The 18,690-nt window shown below is 37.7% G+C and overlaps 4 protein-coding genes across 11 annotated transcripts; 2 read left to right on the top strand and 2 right to left on the bottom strand.

Moving 5' to 3' along the window:
- Window positions 1–20: 20 nt before the first annotated feature.
- Window positions 21–4,170, top strand: LOC111479125 (pathogenesis-related genes transcriptional activator PTI6-like). Of its 2 annotated transcripts, none has more exons than XM_023123616.1 (2): window positions 21–110; window positions 3,058–4,170. In XM_023123616.1, exon 2 carries the CDS (start codon window positions 3,067–3,069, stop codon window positions 3,919–3,921), a length of 855 nt encoding a protein of 284 aa, XP_022979384.1. In that variant the 5' UTR covers window positions 21–110; window positions 3,058–3,066; the 3' UTR covers window positions 3,922–4,170. The 2 variants fall into 2 exon arrangements, with proteins under 2 accessions (XP_022979384.1, XP_022979383.1); XM_023123615.1 differs by having other exon boundaries at window positions 52–110; window positions 3,035–4,170.
- LOC111479127 (arabinogalactan peptide 20-like) lies at window positions 740–12,487 on the bottom strand. Of its 2 annotated transcripts, XR_002717609.1 has the most exons (3): window positions 12,216–12,487; window positions 11,684–12,022; window positions 740–751 (listed from the first exon to the last, which is right to left on the bottom strand). XR_002717609.1 is itself a non-coding variant. In XM_023123618.1 (2 exons), the coding sequence occupies exons 1-2, from the start codon at window positions 12,355–12,357 to the stop codon at window positions 11,913–11,915; spliced, it is 252 nt and encodes an 83-aa protein (XP_022979386.1). In that variant the 5' UTR covers window positions 12,358–12,476; the 3' UTR covers window positions 11,746–11,912. The 2 variants fall into 2 exon arrangements, 1 of the variants encoding a protein (XP_022979386.1); XM_023123618.1 differs by lacking the exon at window positions 740–751 and having other exon boundaries at window positions 11,746–12,022; window positions 12,216–12,476.
- LOC111479124 (mitochondrial carrier protein MTM1) lies at window positions 7,822–11,311 on the top strand. Of its 2 annotated transcripts, none has more exons than XM_023123613.1 (10): window positions 7,822–8,460; window positions 8,628–8,702; window positions 8,881–9,009; window positions 9,290–9,349; window positions 9,428–9,598; window positions 9,714–9,792; window positions 9,895–9,986; window positions 10,100–10,249; window positions 10,701–10,759; window positions 10,942–11,311. In XM_023123613.1, the coding sequence occupies exons 1-10, from the start codon at window positions 8,215–8,217 to the stop codon at window positions 11,084–11,086; spliced, it is 1,206 nt and encodes a 401-aa protein (XP_022979381.1). In that variant the 5' UTR covers window positions 7,822–8,214; the 3' UTR covers window positions 11,087–11,311. The 2 variants fall into 2 exon arrangements, with proteins under 2 accessions (XP_022979381.1, XP_022979380.1); XM_023123612.1 differs by having other exon boundaries at window positions 7,823–8,460; window positions 9,714–9,810.
- A 609-nt stretch (window positions 12,488–13,096) lies between the features above and the next one.
- Window positions 13,097–18,402, bottom strand: LOC111479548 (tubulin gamma-2 chain). Of its 5 annotated transcripts, none has more exons than XM_023124247.1 (15): window positions 18,084–18,402; window positions 17,180–17,380; window positions 16,894–17,005; window positions 16,072–16,472; window positions 15,743–15,796; window positions 15,552–15,656; window positions 15,379–15,453; window positions 15,235–15,279; window positions 14,966–15,094; window positions 14,619–14,723; window positions 14,461–14,542; window positions 14,008–14,022; window positions 13,744–13,914; window positions 13,577–13,625; window positions 13,098–13,320 (listed from the first exon to the last, which is right to left on the bottom strand). In XM_023124247.1, exons 1-11 carry the CDS (start codon window positions 18,210–18,212, stop codon window positions 14,474–14,476), a joined length of 1,425 nt encoding a protein of 474 aa, XP_022980015.1. In that variant the 5' UTR covers window positions 18,213–18,402; the 3' UTR covers window positions 13,098–13,320; window positions 13,577–13,625; window positions 13,744–13,914; window positions 14,008–14,022; window positions 14,461–14,473. The 5 variants fall into 5 exon arrangements, with proteins under 5 accessions (XP_022980014.1, XP_022980015.1, XP_022980016.1 ...); XM_023124248.1 differs by having other exon boundaries at window positions 13,744–13,871; XM_023124246.1 differs by having other exon boundaries at window positions 13,097–13,320; window positions 13,744–14,022.
- Window positions 18,403–18,690: the final 288 nt, after the last annotated feature.

Raw genomic sequence — 18,690 nt, 5'->3', positions numbered from 1 at the left:
ATAGCGAAGAAACTATTGCGCATCATGGCTTCTTATGATGGTGGAGGATAAAGGCGGAAAATGGGCCAGCGCGGTTCCAATTGCATTTCCACCCCACTTGACTTCTGAGGGTATGCGATCTTTTCCACATTCTAATCTCTTTTTTCACCATTCATTTTGTCAACTGCCTTATATTTCTTGCTTGGATCTAGACATTTTTCCTTAGAAATTGAGAAATTATTTGTACTTATTTTGCTGCAAACGTAGAGATGAAACTAGCGGGGTGGGTTGGAGGGTAAGGCTCTACATAACCTAACCTAAAGAACATGGGATTTTATGGCTCTCCAATCATTACCTATTTGGAATGGCTTAAACACATTTTTAAGCACTTCCAGAGTTGCCCCATATACCAGACCCATGGTAATAAAAATCCATATATATTCTTGGATCTAGGATTTATTTCTTGGGACAGAACTTCCATTTAGATGTAAGTTGAGTTTTGTATAGCTGTAGAGATTTTAAGCAATAAAAAAGGCACAAGTTGGAAGAATTTAGGATAACTTTTTTTTTACTATATAACAAAATATAGTTAAAAATTAAGAAGGGTTTTTATTATTTCAAAATACGTTTTAAGCTTATCCAATCCAAATATAAATAAGATTCATCCGAAAACATCTTGACATTATCTTGTCTTAGTTGACAATTATGGACGAAATGTCTTCTTTGTTGCACCTACCATTCTTACGTCAATTCATTAAGATCTATCTCTCTCCTCTCTGTCAATAGAAAGAGATTAAGGGCTGCAGTTTGGTTGACAAAGAAAGTGGGACAATTCCTACCTCCCATTCCCAAAAAGAAATAAATCATTAAATGTTGTGTTGTCCTTTGGTATCCTCAAGTTGGTTTTGCCATCTCTTCAAACGTAGGTGGACATGAACTACACCTCAGATTTCCCTTTCAGATAATAATTGTCCAAAGCTATTCATATACTTAAAAACTTAAATTCTAAGGCACATAATATCTATCAAAGCTTCATCATTCACCTCGGCAATTCTGCCAACAGCAGGGTCGGGTTATTACATGCATGCTCTCTTTGTTTGGTTTCGGGAGCCTTCACTTCCAATAATGAGTTTTGGACCATTGCCCAACATTTGTCATCTAATGAGAGAGAGAAAAGGATGTTTGGTTGGTTCCTAGGCTTCTTATATTAAAAGAAATTACTTTTTGGCATATGAGTTTTATTGCCATTGAATTTGTTGTGAGATCCCACCTCGGTTGGAGAGGAAAACGAAATATTTTTGTATAAGGGTGTGGAAACCTTTCCTTAGTAGACGTGTTTTAAAAACCTCGAGGGAAGCTCGAAAAAAAAGACTAAAGAGGACAATATTTGCTAGTGGTGGATTTAGGTGGTTACAAATAGTATCAGAGCTAAACACCAGACAATGTGCCAGCAGCGAGAATGGTGAGCTCTGGAGGGGAGTGTACACCAGGCTTTGTGTGCTAGTGAGGACGTTGGGTCTTGAAGGAGGGTGGATTGTGAGATCTCACATCAATTGTAGAGAGAAACGAGTGCCAACGAGGACATTGGGCCCCGAAAGGGGGTGGATTGTGAGATCCCACATCGATTGGAGAGGGGAACAAAGTATTCTTTATAAGAGTATGAAAACTTTTTTCTATTAGACATGTTTTAAAAATCTTGAGGGGAAGTTCGAGAGGGAAAATCCAAAGAGTACAATATCTACTAGTGGTGAACTTAAGTTGTTATAGAATTCATATCTAATGCCGGTCTAATTGAATAATTTCTCAGTGTTTGAAATATTTGTGTCTATGAATGTTACAAAAAAAAAAACAGTTAGCCCAATATACATTCATCCATTATCTTTGAAGTCTTACCTTTAAAATCTTAAATATCATTAGTTGTTAGATGGTAATATTTTAAGGTTAAACTACTGTTTTGACTTCCGTAGTTTCAACTTTAATTCATCCATGAGTCTAGTTGATCCATATTTTCAAAATTTGAATAAAAAAGAAAATCTTTAGTAAAAATTTATAGCTAATGTAGAGAGGGACCAAAATGCTTACCTTTTAAAGGCACGAGTCCAAATAAATATTTTGAAAATACTTATTCCTAAACTAGTGCTAGCTGAAATAGTTTTTGAAGGCTGTCCTCGGAATATTTCTTAACTTTCAGTTTCAGGCTTAAACACTCCCAAGTTGATTCGAAGAGAAGAGAAATAAAAATAAAAACTTAAACACTCCAAAGTTTATTCGAAGTGAAGAGAAATAAATAAAAATAAAAAAAACAAAATAAATCCATGGGTGAAGGAAAGTCACGTGAAGAAGATGAATTTTGTGATCATATCTAATGAGAATGACAGTTCCTTTAATGTCTTGGACTCACATGCCTGGCCTGTTATTTATAATCTGTTAAAAAAAAAAAAACAGAAAAAAACCATTTAAATTTAGATAGTGGAGGAGTTTTACCTTTTTGACATTCTAACCATTCAAATAACTCTAAGCCAATTCCTTAATGAATATAAGATAAATATTAAACGTTATAAAAATAATGTTGGTTTTATAATGGAAGAGACAATAAAGAAAAAAAAGAACAAGTAGAAACCTTATTATTATTATGTGTAGGACTTGGGAGCATGAACAAACCAAAAAAATATCTGCTCCCGTTTCATAGTTGAAATAAATGAATAAATAAATAAATAAATAAAACGGAGAAAGTGAAAAAGGGGACGGCCACGTGTCGAAAGCACAACGTTCTGATGGAATATGCGGCGATTCTAATCTTTGAAATTTATACTTAATTAATAGATACTTACCAACTTAAAAAATATTTGGTCGAGAAAGTGAAGAGGACAGAAGCGTCATATAAATCTAGGCCTCTTTGCTTTCCTCTGCTCTGCTCTGCTCCGACTCAGTCTCAGAACCTTCTCTTCCTCTTTTCACTCTCATTCCCCTTCCTACTACTTCTCTAAATTTAGTTCTTAAAAGATCTTATTTCGTTTCCCCCTTTTTTTTTTTTTTACGAATCTTGAGTTTAAAGTTTAGAGGGCTATGGAATTCCAGTACCCATCAATGGGGCGAGTCTGTTCCGCCGGAATTAAGTTCAGAGAAGTTCGGACCATCACCGACAAACCGGCGACGGAGACCAAGCTCGTCCGAATTTCCTACACCGACGGCGATGCGACCGATTCGTCCAGTGGTGAGGACGAAGAGCCAATCCTCATCCGCCACGTCAAACGCCACGTGACTGAGATCAGGCTTCTCACTACCGATTGTTCCAAAAAGCCACCGCCGCCGAAATCGAGAGTTAAGCCGCCGTCGAATTCGGAGAGCCATAGAAAGTTTAGAGGAGTTCGGCGGCGGCCGTGGGGCAAATGGGCAGCGGAGATCAGAGACCCTTTACGGCGAACAAGAGTTTGGCTTGGAACCTACGACACGGCGGAGGAAGCCGCTGTCGTTTACGACCGTGCCGCCGTCCGCCTTAGAGGTCCCAACGCTTTTACCAATTTCGTCGCCGAAGCTCCCAATTCCAAAACAACTGTTGTCACATACCTCCCTCCACCGCCACCACCGCCGCCGCCGGAAAATCATAGTACGGCAGCAGTGGGAGTTTCCTACAGCAAAGAATTCCGGAATCACTGCTCTCCGACTTCCGTCTTGAGATTAGAAGAACAAAATTGGAGACCCATTGAGCATCTAAGCGAAGAATCAGGATTAGAAGACGAATTCAATTGGTTATATGATCGGAACTCCAACAGTTTCTTGTTCAATCTAAGAAGCCCACAACCGTTATTTTCCGACCAAATGGAACTGGAAATTCCGAAATGGGAAGATTTCGGGGACATTTCGGTGGATTTCGATTCATGTAAATGGGACGTAGAGAATTATTTTCAAGATCCAAGCTTTAGTATCGCATTGACTGACTGACTGACAAATTAGCTGGGATCGTACGAGCAGCTGTGTCTGTGAGAGGTTTTATTTTTGCCATCTTTTTTTATTTATTAATTTGTTATTATTAGTTTCTAAATTTTTGTGTTCTAAATTAAGTTTCCTGAGCTTTTATTTTTGGAGTGAATTGTATTGTATGGAAATAGAATAGTGAGATGCCCCTTTATGTAATCCCCACTTTTTCTAGATTTGAGATATGTTCAATAAATGGGGTAGTAGGTTGGAGTATCTAAATACTTTATTCCTTTTTTTAATTTTGACCAACTAATTGTATTTGAAATTTGAAAAAATAAAGTAACGAAATTAGGTTAAATTACCAATTTGGACATCGGACATTAGTAGCAGTGTGTTAATTAAGGATTAAGCGTCTAAAAACATTGTTCGAGTAAACTGAACATGTTAGAGTTTAAGATTATGTGAAAAATAAAGAGAAACGAGATGAATTCTTTAGGTTTGTAAACCCATTTGAACAAATAATTTAACAAAAAGACCAAACATTAGATGGGAAGTCCTTAAATGTGAAACGATTTATAGTGGGGGGTAGGGTGATAAGATTGTGTGTGCAATTAGGGGGAAATTATTTATATATATCTTCATTTAGAAAGTTGAAAAAGGAGAGAATAATTGAAGAGGCAATACACATCTGTCACACTTAGCTTTTGAAATAAATGTTATGATGTTGGAAAATAATTTAGCCCTCTAACTGCAGACAACTGGTACGAGGTTTCTTGTGGACCATCACTCTCTCTTCACCCTTCCTTTTCCATTTTTTTTACATTTCATTCTCTCATTTTAGTTCAATTCAATCCTTTTATTTTTTTATTTTTTTGTATTACTTCATGATATCGAATTTGTCGATGAATCGTAATATCAACCCTTTGTGTTGTTGTTACCGTTCGTGTGATATGTCTCGTATTTCCTGTTCGTTATATCTTAAAATATGTAAGTTAGCTAGAGACAAATATGTGTATTACTAGCTAATTTGAAAACCGAGTGGATATCCCTTTATGGTTTGTTATGTGTTTGCTTGGTATAATAAATGTATGTTTTGTCCCATCGGCTAAACCCGCAGAGCCTTTGAGCAAGCCTAGTGTAACGGCCTAATCCACCTCCCTTTGGGACCCAACGTCTTCTTTAGTACTAGTTTTCTTCTCTAATCGATGTGGGACTCCCCGATCCACCCCCTTCTGGGTCTAGTGCCTTGCTGGCACGCCGCTGCCTCGTGTCCACCGCTCTTCGGGGCTTAGCCTCCTCGCTGGCATATTGCCCCATGTTTGGCTCTGATATTATTTGTAACAACCAAACCCCACCACTAGCATATATGACCCTTTATGGTTTTTTTTCTTTCGAGTTTCCCCTCAAAGTTTTTAAAACATGTCTTCTAGTGAGAGGTTTTCAGGGTAGGGAGAGGTTTCCACACCCTTGTAATGAATGTTCGTTCTTCCGAACCGATGGGGGATTTCACACCTAGACTTAAAAGAGAAGAAGTTAACACAACAATATCGATTGAGCCTTCTTTGATTTGTTCGTTTTTATGAGAATCATACATCATACATGTAATAACCCAAGTCCTCCGCCACTGAATATTGTTCTCTTTAGACTTTTCCTTTCAGGCTTTCCCAGATTTTTAAAACATGTTGGATAGGTTTCCACACCCTTATAAAGAATATTACGTTCCCCTCTCCAACCTACGAGGGATCTCACAATCTACCCCCTTCGAAGCCCAGCGTCCTCATTGATATTTGTTCCCTCTCCAATCGACGTGGGATCTGACAGTAAATCTTGTGTTTAAAGTGCATATGGCAGTCAGACATGCATTTATGTCGTCTCAATCATAGTATTGTCGACAATGTTCGTGATTGAACAATCTGGTAACTCTTTATAAGAACCGATATGTTAACGAGCGGGTAGGGTGAAAGGGAAAGAAAGAGGGCTACATAGTTAGGGAAGTAGGTTAGGTTGAAGATGAGAAGAGAAAGAAAAGAAGAAGAGAAATGAAGGAAAGTGAAAAGAAAGGCGAGAAAAAGAGGGAGAAGAAAGCATATAGGTTGGTGTCGTCTACACAGCACTGATTCTTGTGTGGGTCTGTGGTGGCCATTTTTCTGTCCTACCCTTCCCCTTTTACACCCCCATCATCTTTAACCCTCTCCCATTCCAATCCTAACATATTTACTCAATAAAACAGCCAAAATCCTCTATCACCCCTCCTATTCAATCAACTTATTCCACTCAAAACGTGGTCCCATATTGAGTATCTAACAAACATGTAATGATGTGATTATTCTTATGTTTGTTTAAACCTTATTTCATGATTATTCTTTTCCTCTTTTAGATTAGAGAAGGCAATAAAAAGTGCCATGAGTATAATTCAACTTATTTAAGGATATATCTTCGACCTAGATGAATTAGTAGTTGAGTTAGAGAGTAAACGGATCGTACAAATAGAGTAAACGAGTCGTATCCATCTCCATTTTGCACTAATGAACATTAATCCTCGTGTATATTTACAAGTACTGAAGTGCTAGCTGACATAATATTAGGGTGGAGAATTGAGTTGTGACAAAATTGAGAGATCACGTGGGATAGTGGACAAACATCAGAGGGGGATTTGGGCCTCTATTTGAACTTGCTTAAATGGGCTGGGCCCATCTATTCAATAATTTCCCTCGTACGTTTTTATTGGTGGGCCATAAACACCTGGATACGCAGAAATAATTGCAGTCTAGGCCCAAATGGATTACTCGTGACGTGGAAAAAATTATTTCCAATAACTTTTAATTACTATATATATATATATGAGTGAGTAATGAATAGCATTATAAAGATAATTGTGAAAATTAGGGAAATTAAAAGAAAAAGAAAAAGAAAAAAGAAAAAGAAGGGCCCATTAGGCCCATTTGACCGACAGAATAAGTGTGACAAACAACTAAGGGAGTAATCAGATGGACCACACCACACTCGTGAGTACCATACACACCTTTATAGCCTCCACGTGGAACAGCAAAGCCCATTCAGTAACTATTGGTCCATGATAATAAAGGCATGCCCATCACATGCATCCACCAATCATTTACATTTACATGCATGCATGTACAACATACACCAATGTGGGCCCCACATTACAAAATTCTATTTGAGTTGGACTAAAATGCAAAGTGTTTGGGCTTTAGTGGGCCTTTTATAAATGATTTCGAACTTAAGCCGGACGACTGGGCCAAGCCCATTTAATACTATCGGCCCAATATTATTGGCATTTGTAACAAAAATAGGCAGCCCAAACATATGGGCTTTAGTCTTTATATTTTATTTATTTAAAACGTTTCCATTTAAACTAATTTATTAAATTTTATATTTAGTAGAAAATTCCTAATTTATATGAACTAGAAAAATAAAAATGATATGCTTTTCGACATTGTTAAATTATCTCATTAAACTTCATTTTAAGGTTCTTTTAAACAGATTTCAGAGTATATTTTCACTTATATATTTTGTTGCATTCTTCCCATGGTTTTAAATTACAAAATCACCCGCTTTTAAATAGATCAATACGTGTGTGAAAAGTGGTGTCGTTATATGTTCCGTTGTTGACCACGCTTTTTTTTTTTTTTTGTAATATTTTTTTAAATAAAGTTTTATTTTTTTTTTGGAATAAAGTTGTATTTTTTGTTATTCTATGACTAGTTAGTTATTCATCCAGTTGTATTTAAGGTTATTTGAGAGGTGGCATTTTGTGTCAGGGTTGGTTATAAACAATTTAACAACTCAAATTAAATAAATAAAATAGAATAGAATAAAATCACAAACCCTAATTAGGCCTCCAAAAGTTTTATTCACAGAAATGAAAATAAATATAAAAATAAAGATAGAAGTCGAAGGACTTGCCACTGCTCCACCAATTGCTTGGCGCCTTTCTGTCCACGCCACGAATCCCTTTCCATGAAATGAACATTGCCTGCAGCTTACAATTTCCCACAAATCAATGAAATCATATATATATTTCTGTTTTTCTTATGTGTTTTACAAAACCCAATTCGTCTTCCTCTTCGATTTCACTCTGATCACCAAACTATCTGTAGCCGCCTCAATTTTCTTTCACATTCAGTCAAATTCGTCGACCCATCTTCCCACAATTTTTGAGCCTTCAACAGCGAAAAGTCTTATAGGACGCATTCTTCTTTGAAAATTTGCATTTCCCAGTTCCCAATACTTCTTAACATTGGGAAGAACGGAAATTAGTACGGTGTTCTTCAACCCAGTTGCGTGGAGGAAGATATGGTGGGCTTGAAGCCAAATTTACCCTCTTGGACGAGTTGCTCATCCACCCGGGTTGATTTTGAGGGAAACGTTTCTTCTCTATCGGATTCCATGTTGAGAGGCGGCAAAGAAGGCCCCTCGGAGCAGCCGCGCCGTTCTAATACTCTCTCTGATGCCAATTTGAGCTTTGGAGAAAGATCCCTTTCCGCCGCTGCCGCCGCCGTTGTTTCTGCCATTCTCGTTAATCCCCTTGACATTGCCAAAGTATGTTAAATTTCTATGAATTTGTAATTGGGGTTTTCTTGTTTTCTTTCTTGTTCTTTAGAAGACAGAGTAGTTTCAATTACTAATATCTTGACGTTCTTCCAAGTGTTGTTGCATATTTGTGAGTACCTTTAAGTTGGTTTTTTGTTTTGATTATGTCTCTTCAGACAAGGTTGCAAGCACAAGCTGCTGGAGAACCATATGAAGGGCCCTGCCGGATGACAAGTTTAGAAAGGAATACGGTGTGTGTGAATTGAATACCTTACTCTGCATTGGTTTCAATATGTTAATATGATAGGAACTCTGAGTTCTTTGGTAATTTTACAATGAGCTGGAAGAGGCTAGGACCTTGTGCCAATTGTTGTCTCACATTGAATAATGAAAAAACTCTCAATGAACTTTTTCTTGGTTGTTCCTCAGGTGATTCCTAATTTGAGATGTTCATCAGTATCCAGCTCACGTTCTCTCGTTGGCCTCGAACCTAATTGTTCGCTAGAGTGTAACCGGTATACAGGAACGTTCGATGTGTTCAACAAGGTTATTCGTCAGGTTAGTCGAGGATCTTAAGACTAATACTAATTAAGATCATCCATAAGTTTCGTAGATGCACCGTAGCTTTTGTAGTTTCAGTGAAATGTAGTATTTAATGAAAGGATCGAGCTCCGAATAATTATGTTAGTAAAGTTAGATGGTCTCTATGGTGATCAATAGTCTTCTACCTTTACTTATCCTGATCCCTGCATAGCTTGCTAGTGTATTTGACATGGCACTTTGTTGTTAAGGGTGGATCGATTAGTATCAGTAACGCTAAGAACTGAACGATTTGCAGGAAGGCTTTGGGAGGCTGTGGCGAGGCACATATGCAAGCCTAACTCTGGCTGTGCCAACCGTGAGTATTTATTTTTAGCTGAGATGTATGACCACGGATTACATTGTTTATGATTTTTTGCTTCCTGCTGCCTACCAGGTGGGGATCTACATGCCTTGTTATGATATCTTCCGCAATTTCATGGAAGATTTTACTACCAAGAACGCTCCGAACTTGACTCCATATGTTCCATTAGTTGCAGGATCAGCTGCCCGCTCATTAGCTGTTATATCATGTTACCCTGTTGAACTTGCACGGACGCGAATGCAGGTTTAGGATTATGCATATTGATCTTTATTTCGGGTTTATTTATGACGATATGCTACAAGCCTAAATCATTGCTCATGCTCATAGTTCAAGTATTTTTCTTCCCTCCCTCTCCTAGGCGTTTAGGGAAAAACAAACTGGCACTAAGCCTCCAGGGGTGTGGAAGACGTTGGTTGAGGTTGTCAACCCTATTAGGGGTAATTGCCTTCAAGATTGTAAGCACTAGTTGAAGTTCGATTCGGTGTCTAGTCAAGTTATGTAGAAGTTTTGTATTAAAGTATTGATTCCGTTTCCAACAGTACAGAACTATCGTTTCTTATGGACTGGCCTTGGTGCACAACTTGCTCGAGATGTCCCATTTTCTGCCATCTGCTGGGCAGCACTTGAGCCTGTGAGAAATTTTCTGTCAAGCTGTTTGAGAAAGGCACATCTTAGCTATGATAATGCCTTGCTTTGGTATGTTTGAGGATTTTGATTGTCTTTCCTGTCCACCTTGTTTTGCAGTCAAGGAGGAAATTTCTAAGCCTAGTTGGAGAGGACGCCAATGTATCAAGTGTGCTTGGTGCAAATTTCTCTGCTGGCTTCATTGCTGGAAGTCTTGCAGCTGCTGCGACATGTCCACTGGATGTTGCTAAAACCCGAAGGCAAATCGAGGTTTCTTTCCCAATTAATTTTCTAATTTTAGGCTTCCGATCCCACACTTTTGGCGAAGGTTTGCTTTCGTTTTATGCTAAAGTTCATCGGAGATTGATTTCACAGCTTCCTTGTTGAGCTGAAGTTCAGTCAGTTCCAATGGTTCCCAACCCAGCTGACATATAAAATTGAAACCTTCACACCATCTGATTGAGTCGTGGGACTTTGATATCTGAAATGGCTGGGAATGGTGAATCAAAGTTTCATGAGAACACCCTTTTTTGCTAGGAAACAAGCTAGCCTGTATCTATATGGGTTTCTATGGCTCCCGACATCACGACTGTGTTTTAGTTTAAGAAAAGCTAGAAAATTTTTGTCGCTCGTCAAAATATTAAGAGTTTTCCACCCACCCTGAATTAAGGTTGCATTTGATATTTGGTTTTCAGCTGGTGTTTCTTTTGGTATTTTGCAGAGAGATTCTGAAAAGGCATTAAAGATGACTACAAGAACAACTCTGGCAGAAATTTGGAGGTAAGTAGCAATTTTGGTTCCAAGGTTTCCATTGTCATTAGTAGTTGTTCTTGGTGTTGGCATGAGTTTCATTATACTTTGGGCAATGAGTTCCATTATACTTTGGGCAATGAGTTCCATTATACTTTGGGCAATGAGTTCCATTATACTTTGGGCAATGAGTTCCATTATACTTTGGACAGGGATGGAGGAATCAAAGGAATGTTTACTGGAATTGGTCCCCGGGTTGGTCGTGCCGGTCCCTCTGTCGGGATAGTCGTCTCCTTCTACGAAGTTATGAAGTATGCTCTGTATCACAGACACCCAAAAGAAACGATGACTGAATAGAGGGAGTGTCACTTGGAATGTGCCGTCCCTATGTATGTAAGCTCAAGAAATCTCCTCCACAGATTCTTTTGGCCAAAGACCTTTGGATGGTTAAGACAGCAACTTCTAATGAAACAAAAATCTCCCCTATTGTGAGACCTCTCAAGTCCAGTTATTCACCCGACGATTTGTTCAAACACGAGATTAGATGTACATGAACTTTGAATTAAATTTACTATTTTGTCTCTAGGGGTCTTTGGTTTGATATTTATAGTTTTCGATTAAGAATCTGTTTTGATCGACCTTTCAAGCTTTCACGATTCTTTGACAAGAAGTTTAAAGCAAGTCATTCGAAACAGATTCTAAGATTCTAAGTTTCTCAAAATATTATGTACGTGACAAACATGGGGAGGTAATGAATTAGCAACCAACCAGAAATAAGGAGGGGAGAGGACTCTGTAGTTGTCTATGAAAAAGATAATCCATTTTCCTATTCAAATTTGAAAATGTTTTCCTTCTGCTTCCTTATTTTGATTGGTTTTGCCTGTTCCCCATGGGAAGGGAAACACAGAGGACATAATCCTCCTACTCCTATTAGAAGAAAGGTGTGGTTTGAACTCTCTCTCTCTCTCTGTAAAATGGATCCAGTGTATAAATCATGATAAAAGAAGAGAAAAAGGTAATGGAATAAACAAATGAATAATTAGACCAATGGATTAAAATCTGCGAAACCCAATATGAACATATTCCTCTGAAACCTGCATTTATGACAACGAAATAGAATGTTGGGCCTCGTTCCTTCTCAAAACGTCCACAAACAGCGCCTACATTGCTACAATCCTAGAATTCAATTCAGAAAAAAATTGTTGGAAGATGCATCGAGCGGGTGAATTAGGTATGTGAGAACCAACGCCACCAGCATCAACACGTACGCAACGCCCTGGTCTATGGAGGTCCCTGTTTTCACACAAAATTGTCCACAATCAGCTTCAGATTCGAAAACTATTATGTTCCTACCCGAATTGAAAGAAAGATCTAGATTCTTCGGTATCAATAAACAAGGAATACAGAAGAAGAACAAGAATGCGAAGAGATAGAGATTGAGCAAATTAGAAAATAGAAGTGAAATGAAAAGGAGGAATGTAGTTACCATCGCTAGCGGGAGCGGGAGCGGGAGCGGGAGAGGGGACCGAAGAGTGGGCGTCAATGAGTGGCGATAGAATGAAGAGGATGAGAGTGAAGAAGGTGAAGAGGCCGGAGAAAGCCCTAAAAGTAGAATTAGAGGACGCCATGGATGGTCTCCCTCTCGGAACAACCAAATCTCTGGAAGCTCGGATCAAACGATGAAGAAGAACGAAGAAAGAGAAGGAGAAGAGTAGTGGGGCGGAGGATTATGTGGTGATTTGCATTTTATAAATAAATTAGAGAAGAAACCGGCAAAACCCGCTGTGGGCTCCACAATTTCTTTTTTTCCTTTTTTTAATTCCTTGCGAAACTAAAATTTAGTTCCCTTTTTTTTTTTTTTTTTCTTTTTTTTTAACTGTTAAGAGACTATTTTATTTTTTCATATATAAGCCAATTTTAAAATCTTCTTCACGTGGTTTTAAAAAAAAAAAAAAACACTAATTTCATATTTATTTATTTACCAAAAAAAAATTGGGAAAAAAACACCCCTATACTGGGAGATCGTATGATGTGTTATATTCATTTTGTTGAATTTTTGGAATTAGTTTTGATTGGAAATATTTAATTACAAGGCCTGTGATGGGCCCAAAAACTGACAGTCTGTCCACTTAGTTGGCACCCATTCATTAGTTGATTGGGTCCCATCAGTTAAGCTGTCAACGGCTAACATTTTTATTTTTTATCAAAATTAAATGTAGATTCTTAATATTAACTAACTTAAGAGTTCGATGCTTATAAACATGTTGAGTCACTAAATAGTTTATTGATCTAGGTAGACAAGAAATCTGATTAAAACTTAATGCTAATGTTCATTAGTTACTAATAAGTTAAGAGACTAAATTGTTAAAAAAATCAAAATCCAAGAATCATAACTAAAATGGTTCTTCCACAACTAGTTTAGGTGCGAGGCTTAAACACTCTTTACAAAGCTACTCAATCATAAATCTCAAAAGCCACTTAGAGATCCTCCCACCATCACATTCATTCAATATGCAATTTGAAAATAATGGTCCACAAAACAAAGTATGTGTTCCAATCACGGATGTAGACTGGTCTTCCTCCACCCAATCCTGCATTTTAGGTTCTATATGAAGATATGTTCTATTACACTGAAGAAAACAACAAAATAACCTAAAGCCAAACGGTCCCTCTAACCCCACAGCCAGGCATCATCTGTCAGTATTATCATTTACGGGTTATATAATAAAATAAAACAGGTTTAAATTTAAATTTCAAATTTCGAACTAATCTATTGACAGAGAGACCAATTTTCGAGTGGCTAAAAGAAATATTATCAATCAATGGAGGATTGGGAATAGGTAATACCTGGCATTCACTCTAATTGAACGTTTTAGGTTGGAACAGAGCCGGTGATCTGCAAGTGACAATGGAATAATCCTCAAACACTTAACTCAGATTCTCAATCAAACATGGGGTCTGTAGAATATGGCACACAATCCCGCCACGTGCAATGTTAAAGTTAGAAGGCCTACCACATGTGAATGGTAGGATGAACAATGCTGTTCTCAACTATGATGCCACAACCCTCACTCTTCATCACACAAACGGTCCCAAAAACATAAAAACAAAAGAAGACACCTCACTGACGCAAATGGAAGACCTAAATGGATTGCGCATGGATCAGAATAGTGGGAGACTCAACCCTACGTTAACGAAGAAATACAGAGAGAATCTGTATTTTCAGATTGTATATTTACTCAATAAAAGTAAAAGATGAAAAATCACACGGTTACAACCTCCATTAACATGACCTGCAATCAGGAAATTCAAGCAGTCAATCATCTAGCGGAGTATAAAGAAAAGCTCTCACAAATAAACGGGCTTGTCACCAAGGTGAACATTTAAGCGACAGCATACTACAAAAACTAAAATTATTTGTCTTTTTGTGTGTGCGTGTATGTGTACATATAATGTGCAAGTGTAGGTTTATTAGGGCATAGGGATTGGAAGGAAGCGGATTCCCATATGGAATTTAAAGCAGATTTTCTTCCATTTGTTTAAGTTCTAGAAGACCAGCTAGCATTTTGTCACCTTATAAATTTGCCCCAAAGTATTATAAAAAAATATTTTGCAGTCCAGATAATGCTTGAGGATGCCAATAATCATATCAGACCACTAAGGTTAATACGCATGGAACTAAATTAGAAGATAAGAATCCTCTGTTGCAACAAAAATAAACTACATCTCACCTTATTTGCCTTGTCAGACGGCCAAACTTGGGTCTGCTGTCCCGGATGCATTTCCTTCTCCTGTAAGAAACTGGTCGGGATCCTGCTTCATAAAAGCACATATAAGTGAGGTCTTACACTGTGTAGGAAATGCAATTCAAAGATATACGGGTACTGACCTCCATTCCCCATTTGATATAATCTGGAGACTCGCAAGCCTTATATTCATCAACCAAACTCTCAATTATATCCCTTGATTCATCAAACTCGGAGAGATCATTGTCCTGACCAATTGTAATTGTTCACTTCGATTTGAGACTTTGACCAATTGAACAATTCATGAGGAAGGAACAAATACACTACACTAATTATGCTCTGTACAACACGGCTTGTCTTAACTAGTACATGATTAACAAAAGTTCGTGACAACATTTATTCCTGACACGATATGTTAGACTAGATAGGGCCAATGAATAAACAAATAAATCTTCAATTGGAGCAGAAAATATTAGAACGGAAATCTTACAGCAAACATTGGGAATTTCCGATAGTTGTCAAGAAAGGCTTGCTTCTTTCTCAGCTTCTCATACTGGCTCAAACACTTGCTGAAAAGGTGCCGGATGCTGGTATGGCTAGCTAACATAAGACCACTGACCTGATAATTATTTCATCTAGTAAGCATTTAGAAATGAAACAGATGACATGAGATTGAAATTGAGCAATAAAGAAAAGCGCCAAGATATTAAATTAATGGCAGACTGAGAGGAGGTTAGAAAGGGATCAGAAGAATTTTACCCTATGGGCAGTTTGAACATATGGTGATTTCCGTGAGAGTGCAACCTAAAACAATCCAGCATATATGTTCTTATGAATCTACGAAGAAAGTTAAATGCGAAAACTGGAATATGAAAATAGGTTGATTTTACAGTTGAAAGAAACCTGAATGCTGGCAGGGCCCCACTCAATAAAATTCACAAGCTTTCTTTCACGTATTCTCTGCAAACTTTCATGAACCTGTAGCATAATGGAAACATCAAAATGCATCCATCGCAAACTTGCAGTAAACCAATTGTTATTCCTTTTCTTTTTTCAGGCGTTTTAATCATCAGTACCTGTGTAGGGTCCACTTCTCCCTGTATGATATTCAATATGGATATGTATTTCGCTTGACTAGCTTCTTTTGTTCGAGCATATGAGGAGACCATAATATTTTTTGTCTGTAAACGGGCATAATGTCATAATGTCAGATGAAAGGCACAAATTGGTTTTTTACTTAAAAATAAAATCAACCAAAAACTCTTGCCTGCAGAAGTCTTCTCATGACATCAAGGACAGTGGTTTTCCTTATCACATTAGCCTGCAAGGAAGATGCACAACTTTGATTATCCACTGCTAGAAACTTTCTTACGGGTAAATTATGCCAAATGATAAATCGTCAGAAATAAAAGTTGTTACACAAAAATTTGACATATACAACAATGAGACAATACAAGATGTGTCACAATTCTGTGCAAAGAAAACCCAACTTTAACCAAGTAAAAGCATTCAACAAAACCACTGATGATGCTCAAAGAAGTTTAGTTAAGATAAAACTGTATACTATACGTAACTTAAAAGCACAAAGAAAAATACCTGGCGCTCAACAGTGAGTGGTGTGTATCCTGTCATTAGAAAATGGCATCTTGGTGTTGGAATTAGAGAGGCCAGGAGTCCAACCAAATCATTGTTCATATATCCTGGGTATCTCAAAGTGGTTGTGCTAGCTGACATTACTGTAGACACTAAAGAGTTTGTTTGTGCAAAGGTTGGATTTGATAGATGAAGGCGTTCTACAGCTATTCTATTTAGGGCAGTATTATCAAGAACAACAACACAATCAGCATTGAGTGTCAGTCGCTTTAAAGTCAAAAGTGAGTTGTAAGGCTGGACCACAACATCACTTGTTTCCATCTGATTAGGAAAAACACTGTACGTCTGAACCAGTTTTTTGCTGTAGCGATCATTCAGAGTCTCCAGGAGATATGAACCCATGCCTGCATTATATCAAGTGATAAAACTCGATCACATATTCATACAACTTTGGACTTGTACATGAAATAATTAGACCCCCTAAAATTGAGAACTAGACCTCCTCTTTTCTTTTCTTCTTTTTCTCTTCCTTTTTTTTTTTTTTTTTTTTTTCCTTCAAATTTATCTGCAAATCAGTCACCGTCAATCATCTAAATTCTAAAGAATCAATAACTGACAGAAACCAAAATTAGGATTCTTCTTTGCTTCAAATCCTGAATCAACTTGGACAGTTTCTTAACTTAAAAAATACATGCGAACACATAGTACAAAAATATGACTAGATCTTACCTTACTGCAATGCCTTCCCATTATCAATTTCCCAGTATAGAAATGAAACTAATAAAAAGAAAATTGGGAAAGGTTAGTAGGAAGAGCAGAAGATACCCGATCCTGTGCCTCCAGCAATTGAGTGGCATAGAACAAAACCCTCAAGGCTATCACTTCCATCTGCTTCTCTGTCAATCATATCCATGATATCCTCTTCAACGCCCTTTCCCTGATAGTGTCTTCAAATCAATGTCAGTAAGATGCCACATGGATAGCATAGAATTCTAAGCATGGCATGCTAACTTTGTTATGAACAAATTTTAGATCATAGAAGGAATATCAGTGTGTTTCTCTAATGAGAATTTTGAAAGTAAAAAGAAAAATATATAGGAAAAAAGAAAACCTGATCATATCCACTAGCCCAGATATTTCCAGCACCACCTCCATGATCTGAAACAAAGATGTTCTCATGGTTGTAGAGATTACGATATTCACTATTTTGAATACCATTGATGACCCTGGGCTCCAGATCAATAAGTAAAGCTCTTGGTATGTAGTGCTGATCATCAGCTTGATAGAAGAATACATCTTTCCGGTCACCTCCCTGCATATCATAAAATATGTTTACATCCTTCCACTGAGATCAAATGGGAGGCTCAGTTCACTGTCACCCAGTCACTACTGATATACGTAATTCATAAACCCTCTGCGATATGATAAGAGCTGGAAACTGTTTAAATCGAGAGCACATATTACTGGAAAAAAACATTTTAAGCGAACTCTGAGGTGCAAGTAAAACTGGAGCAAAACCATTCATGTTGAAAGCTATATAGCAGAACTAAAACGAAAACCAGGAATCTGATCCAAAGTTATGAAAGTTGCAACATTCGATGCGCCAGAAACTAGACACATCTCTTTCACCGACGCCCTAGTGACCAAGTGCTATCAACAACCCCTTCGCGTAAGCTCATTTCCCCAAATCACTCAAAATAAGCCAGCATAGTCCAAACCGGAGGAAATTGCACATGAATCCCCCAATCACCATGTATCTCGCTTGTTAAAACCCTTATTAGGCCATCCCCCACTTATCTCCTAAAGTATTTGAACGAACAAATTCAAAAAGTGCGGTAACATGTTTATATATTATCAAACAGCCTACACTGTCCATTTCCTCATCTCTCCCCCAATTTTCCCAGCAACCAAGCACACTGACACTCGTACAGACATCCACGTGCATAATAAATTACACATAAACTAATTGAAAGAAAAATACGACAATATATGAAGAAGAGAAGCAAAGCAGGGACCTGAGTAGCAAAATCTTCAAGAATTCCGTCTTTGCTGATTCCATGCTCGAGGCAGAGCTGCTTCCAGAACTCCATTCCGATCTGGTTCCCACATTGTCCAACTTGCAGAGTGATGATCTCTCGCGGCATATTCCTCCGGGAACTAGGGCTAAGCAGTAGAAAGGGAAGGACAGCAAAGGAAAGTGGAAAAATGAGAATCTGAGTGTGGCGCGGAAGCCTTTTTAAACGGGAGGAAGAAAGAGAGGGAAAGGGAAGGACTGAGAAAGTGAATGTGAAGGAAATTTTGGTTTTCTATTTTTGAGTAAAAATGAGAGCGGAAGGTAAAGCTCTTGTGTCTGACCGCGCACAACTCCGGCTGAAGGAGACCGATGCTAACTTACGCCGCTAAAACTTGGGCTTACTAAAGTAATTGGGCTTCCTGCCCACTTTAACTGTAGATTGGGCCATCAATGAAAGCCTGAATTTTGACTCTACACCAAGATCATTGTAAAGACTTTTTAAATACCAAATTATTAGAAATTATATAATTTTTTTTAAAAATTTCAATAAATGTTATATCCAAAAAAAAAAAAAAAAAAAAAAAAAAAAAAAAAAAAAAAAAAAAAAA

Source organism: Cucurbita maxima, unplaced genomic scaffold (assembly GCF_002738345.1).
Source record: "Cucurbita maxima cultivar Rimu unplaced genomic scaffold, Cmax_1.0 Cma_Scf00005, whole genome shotgun sequence".
Classification (NCBI taxonomy): Eukaryota; Viridiplantae; Streptophyta; class Magnoliopsida; order Cucurbitales; family Cucurbitaceae; genus Cucurbita; species Cucurbita maxima.
The sequence above is the reverse complement of the archived record's forward strand: the minus strand, read 5'-3'. Positions and strand labels throughout refer to the sequence as shown.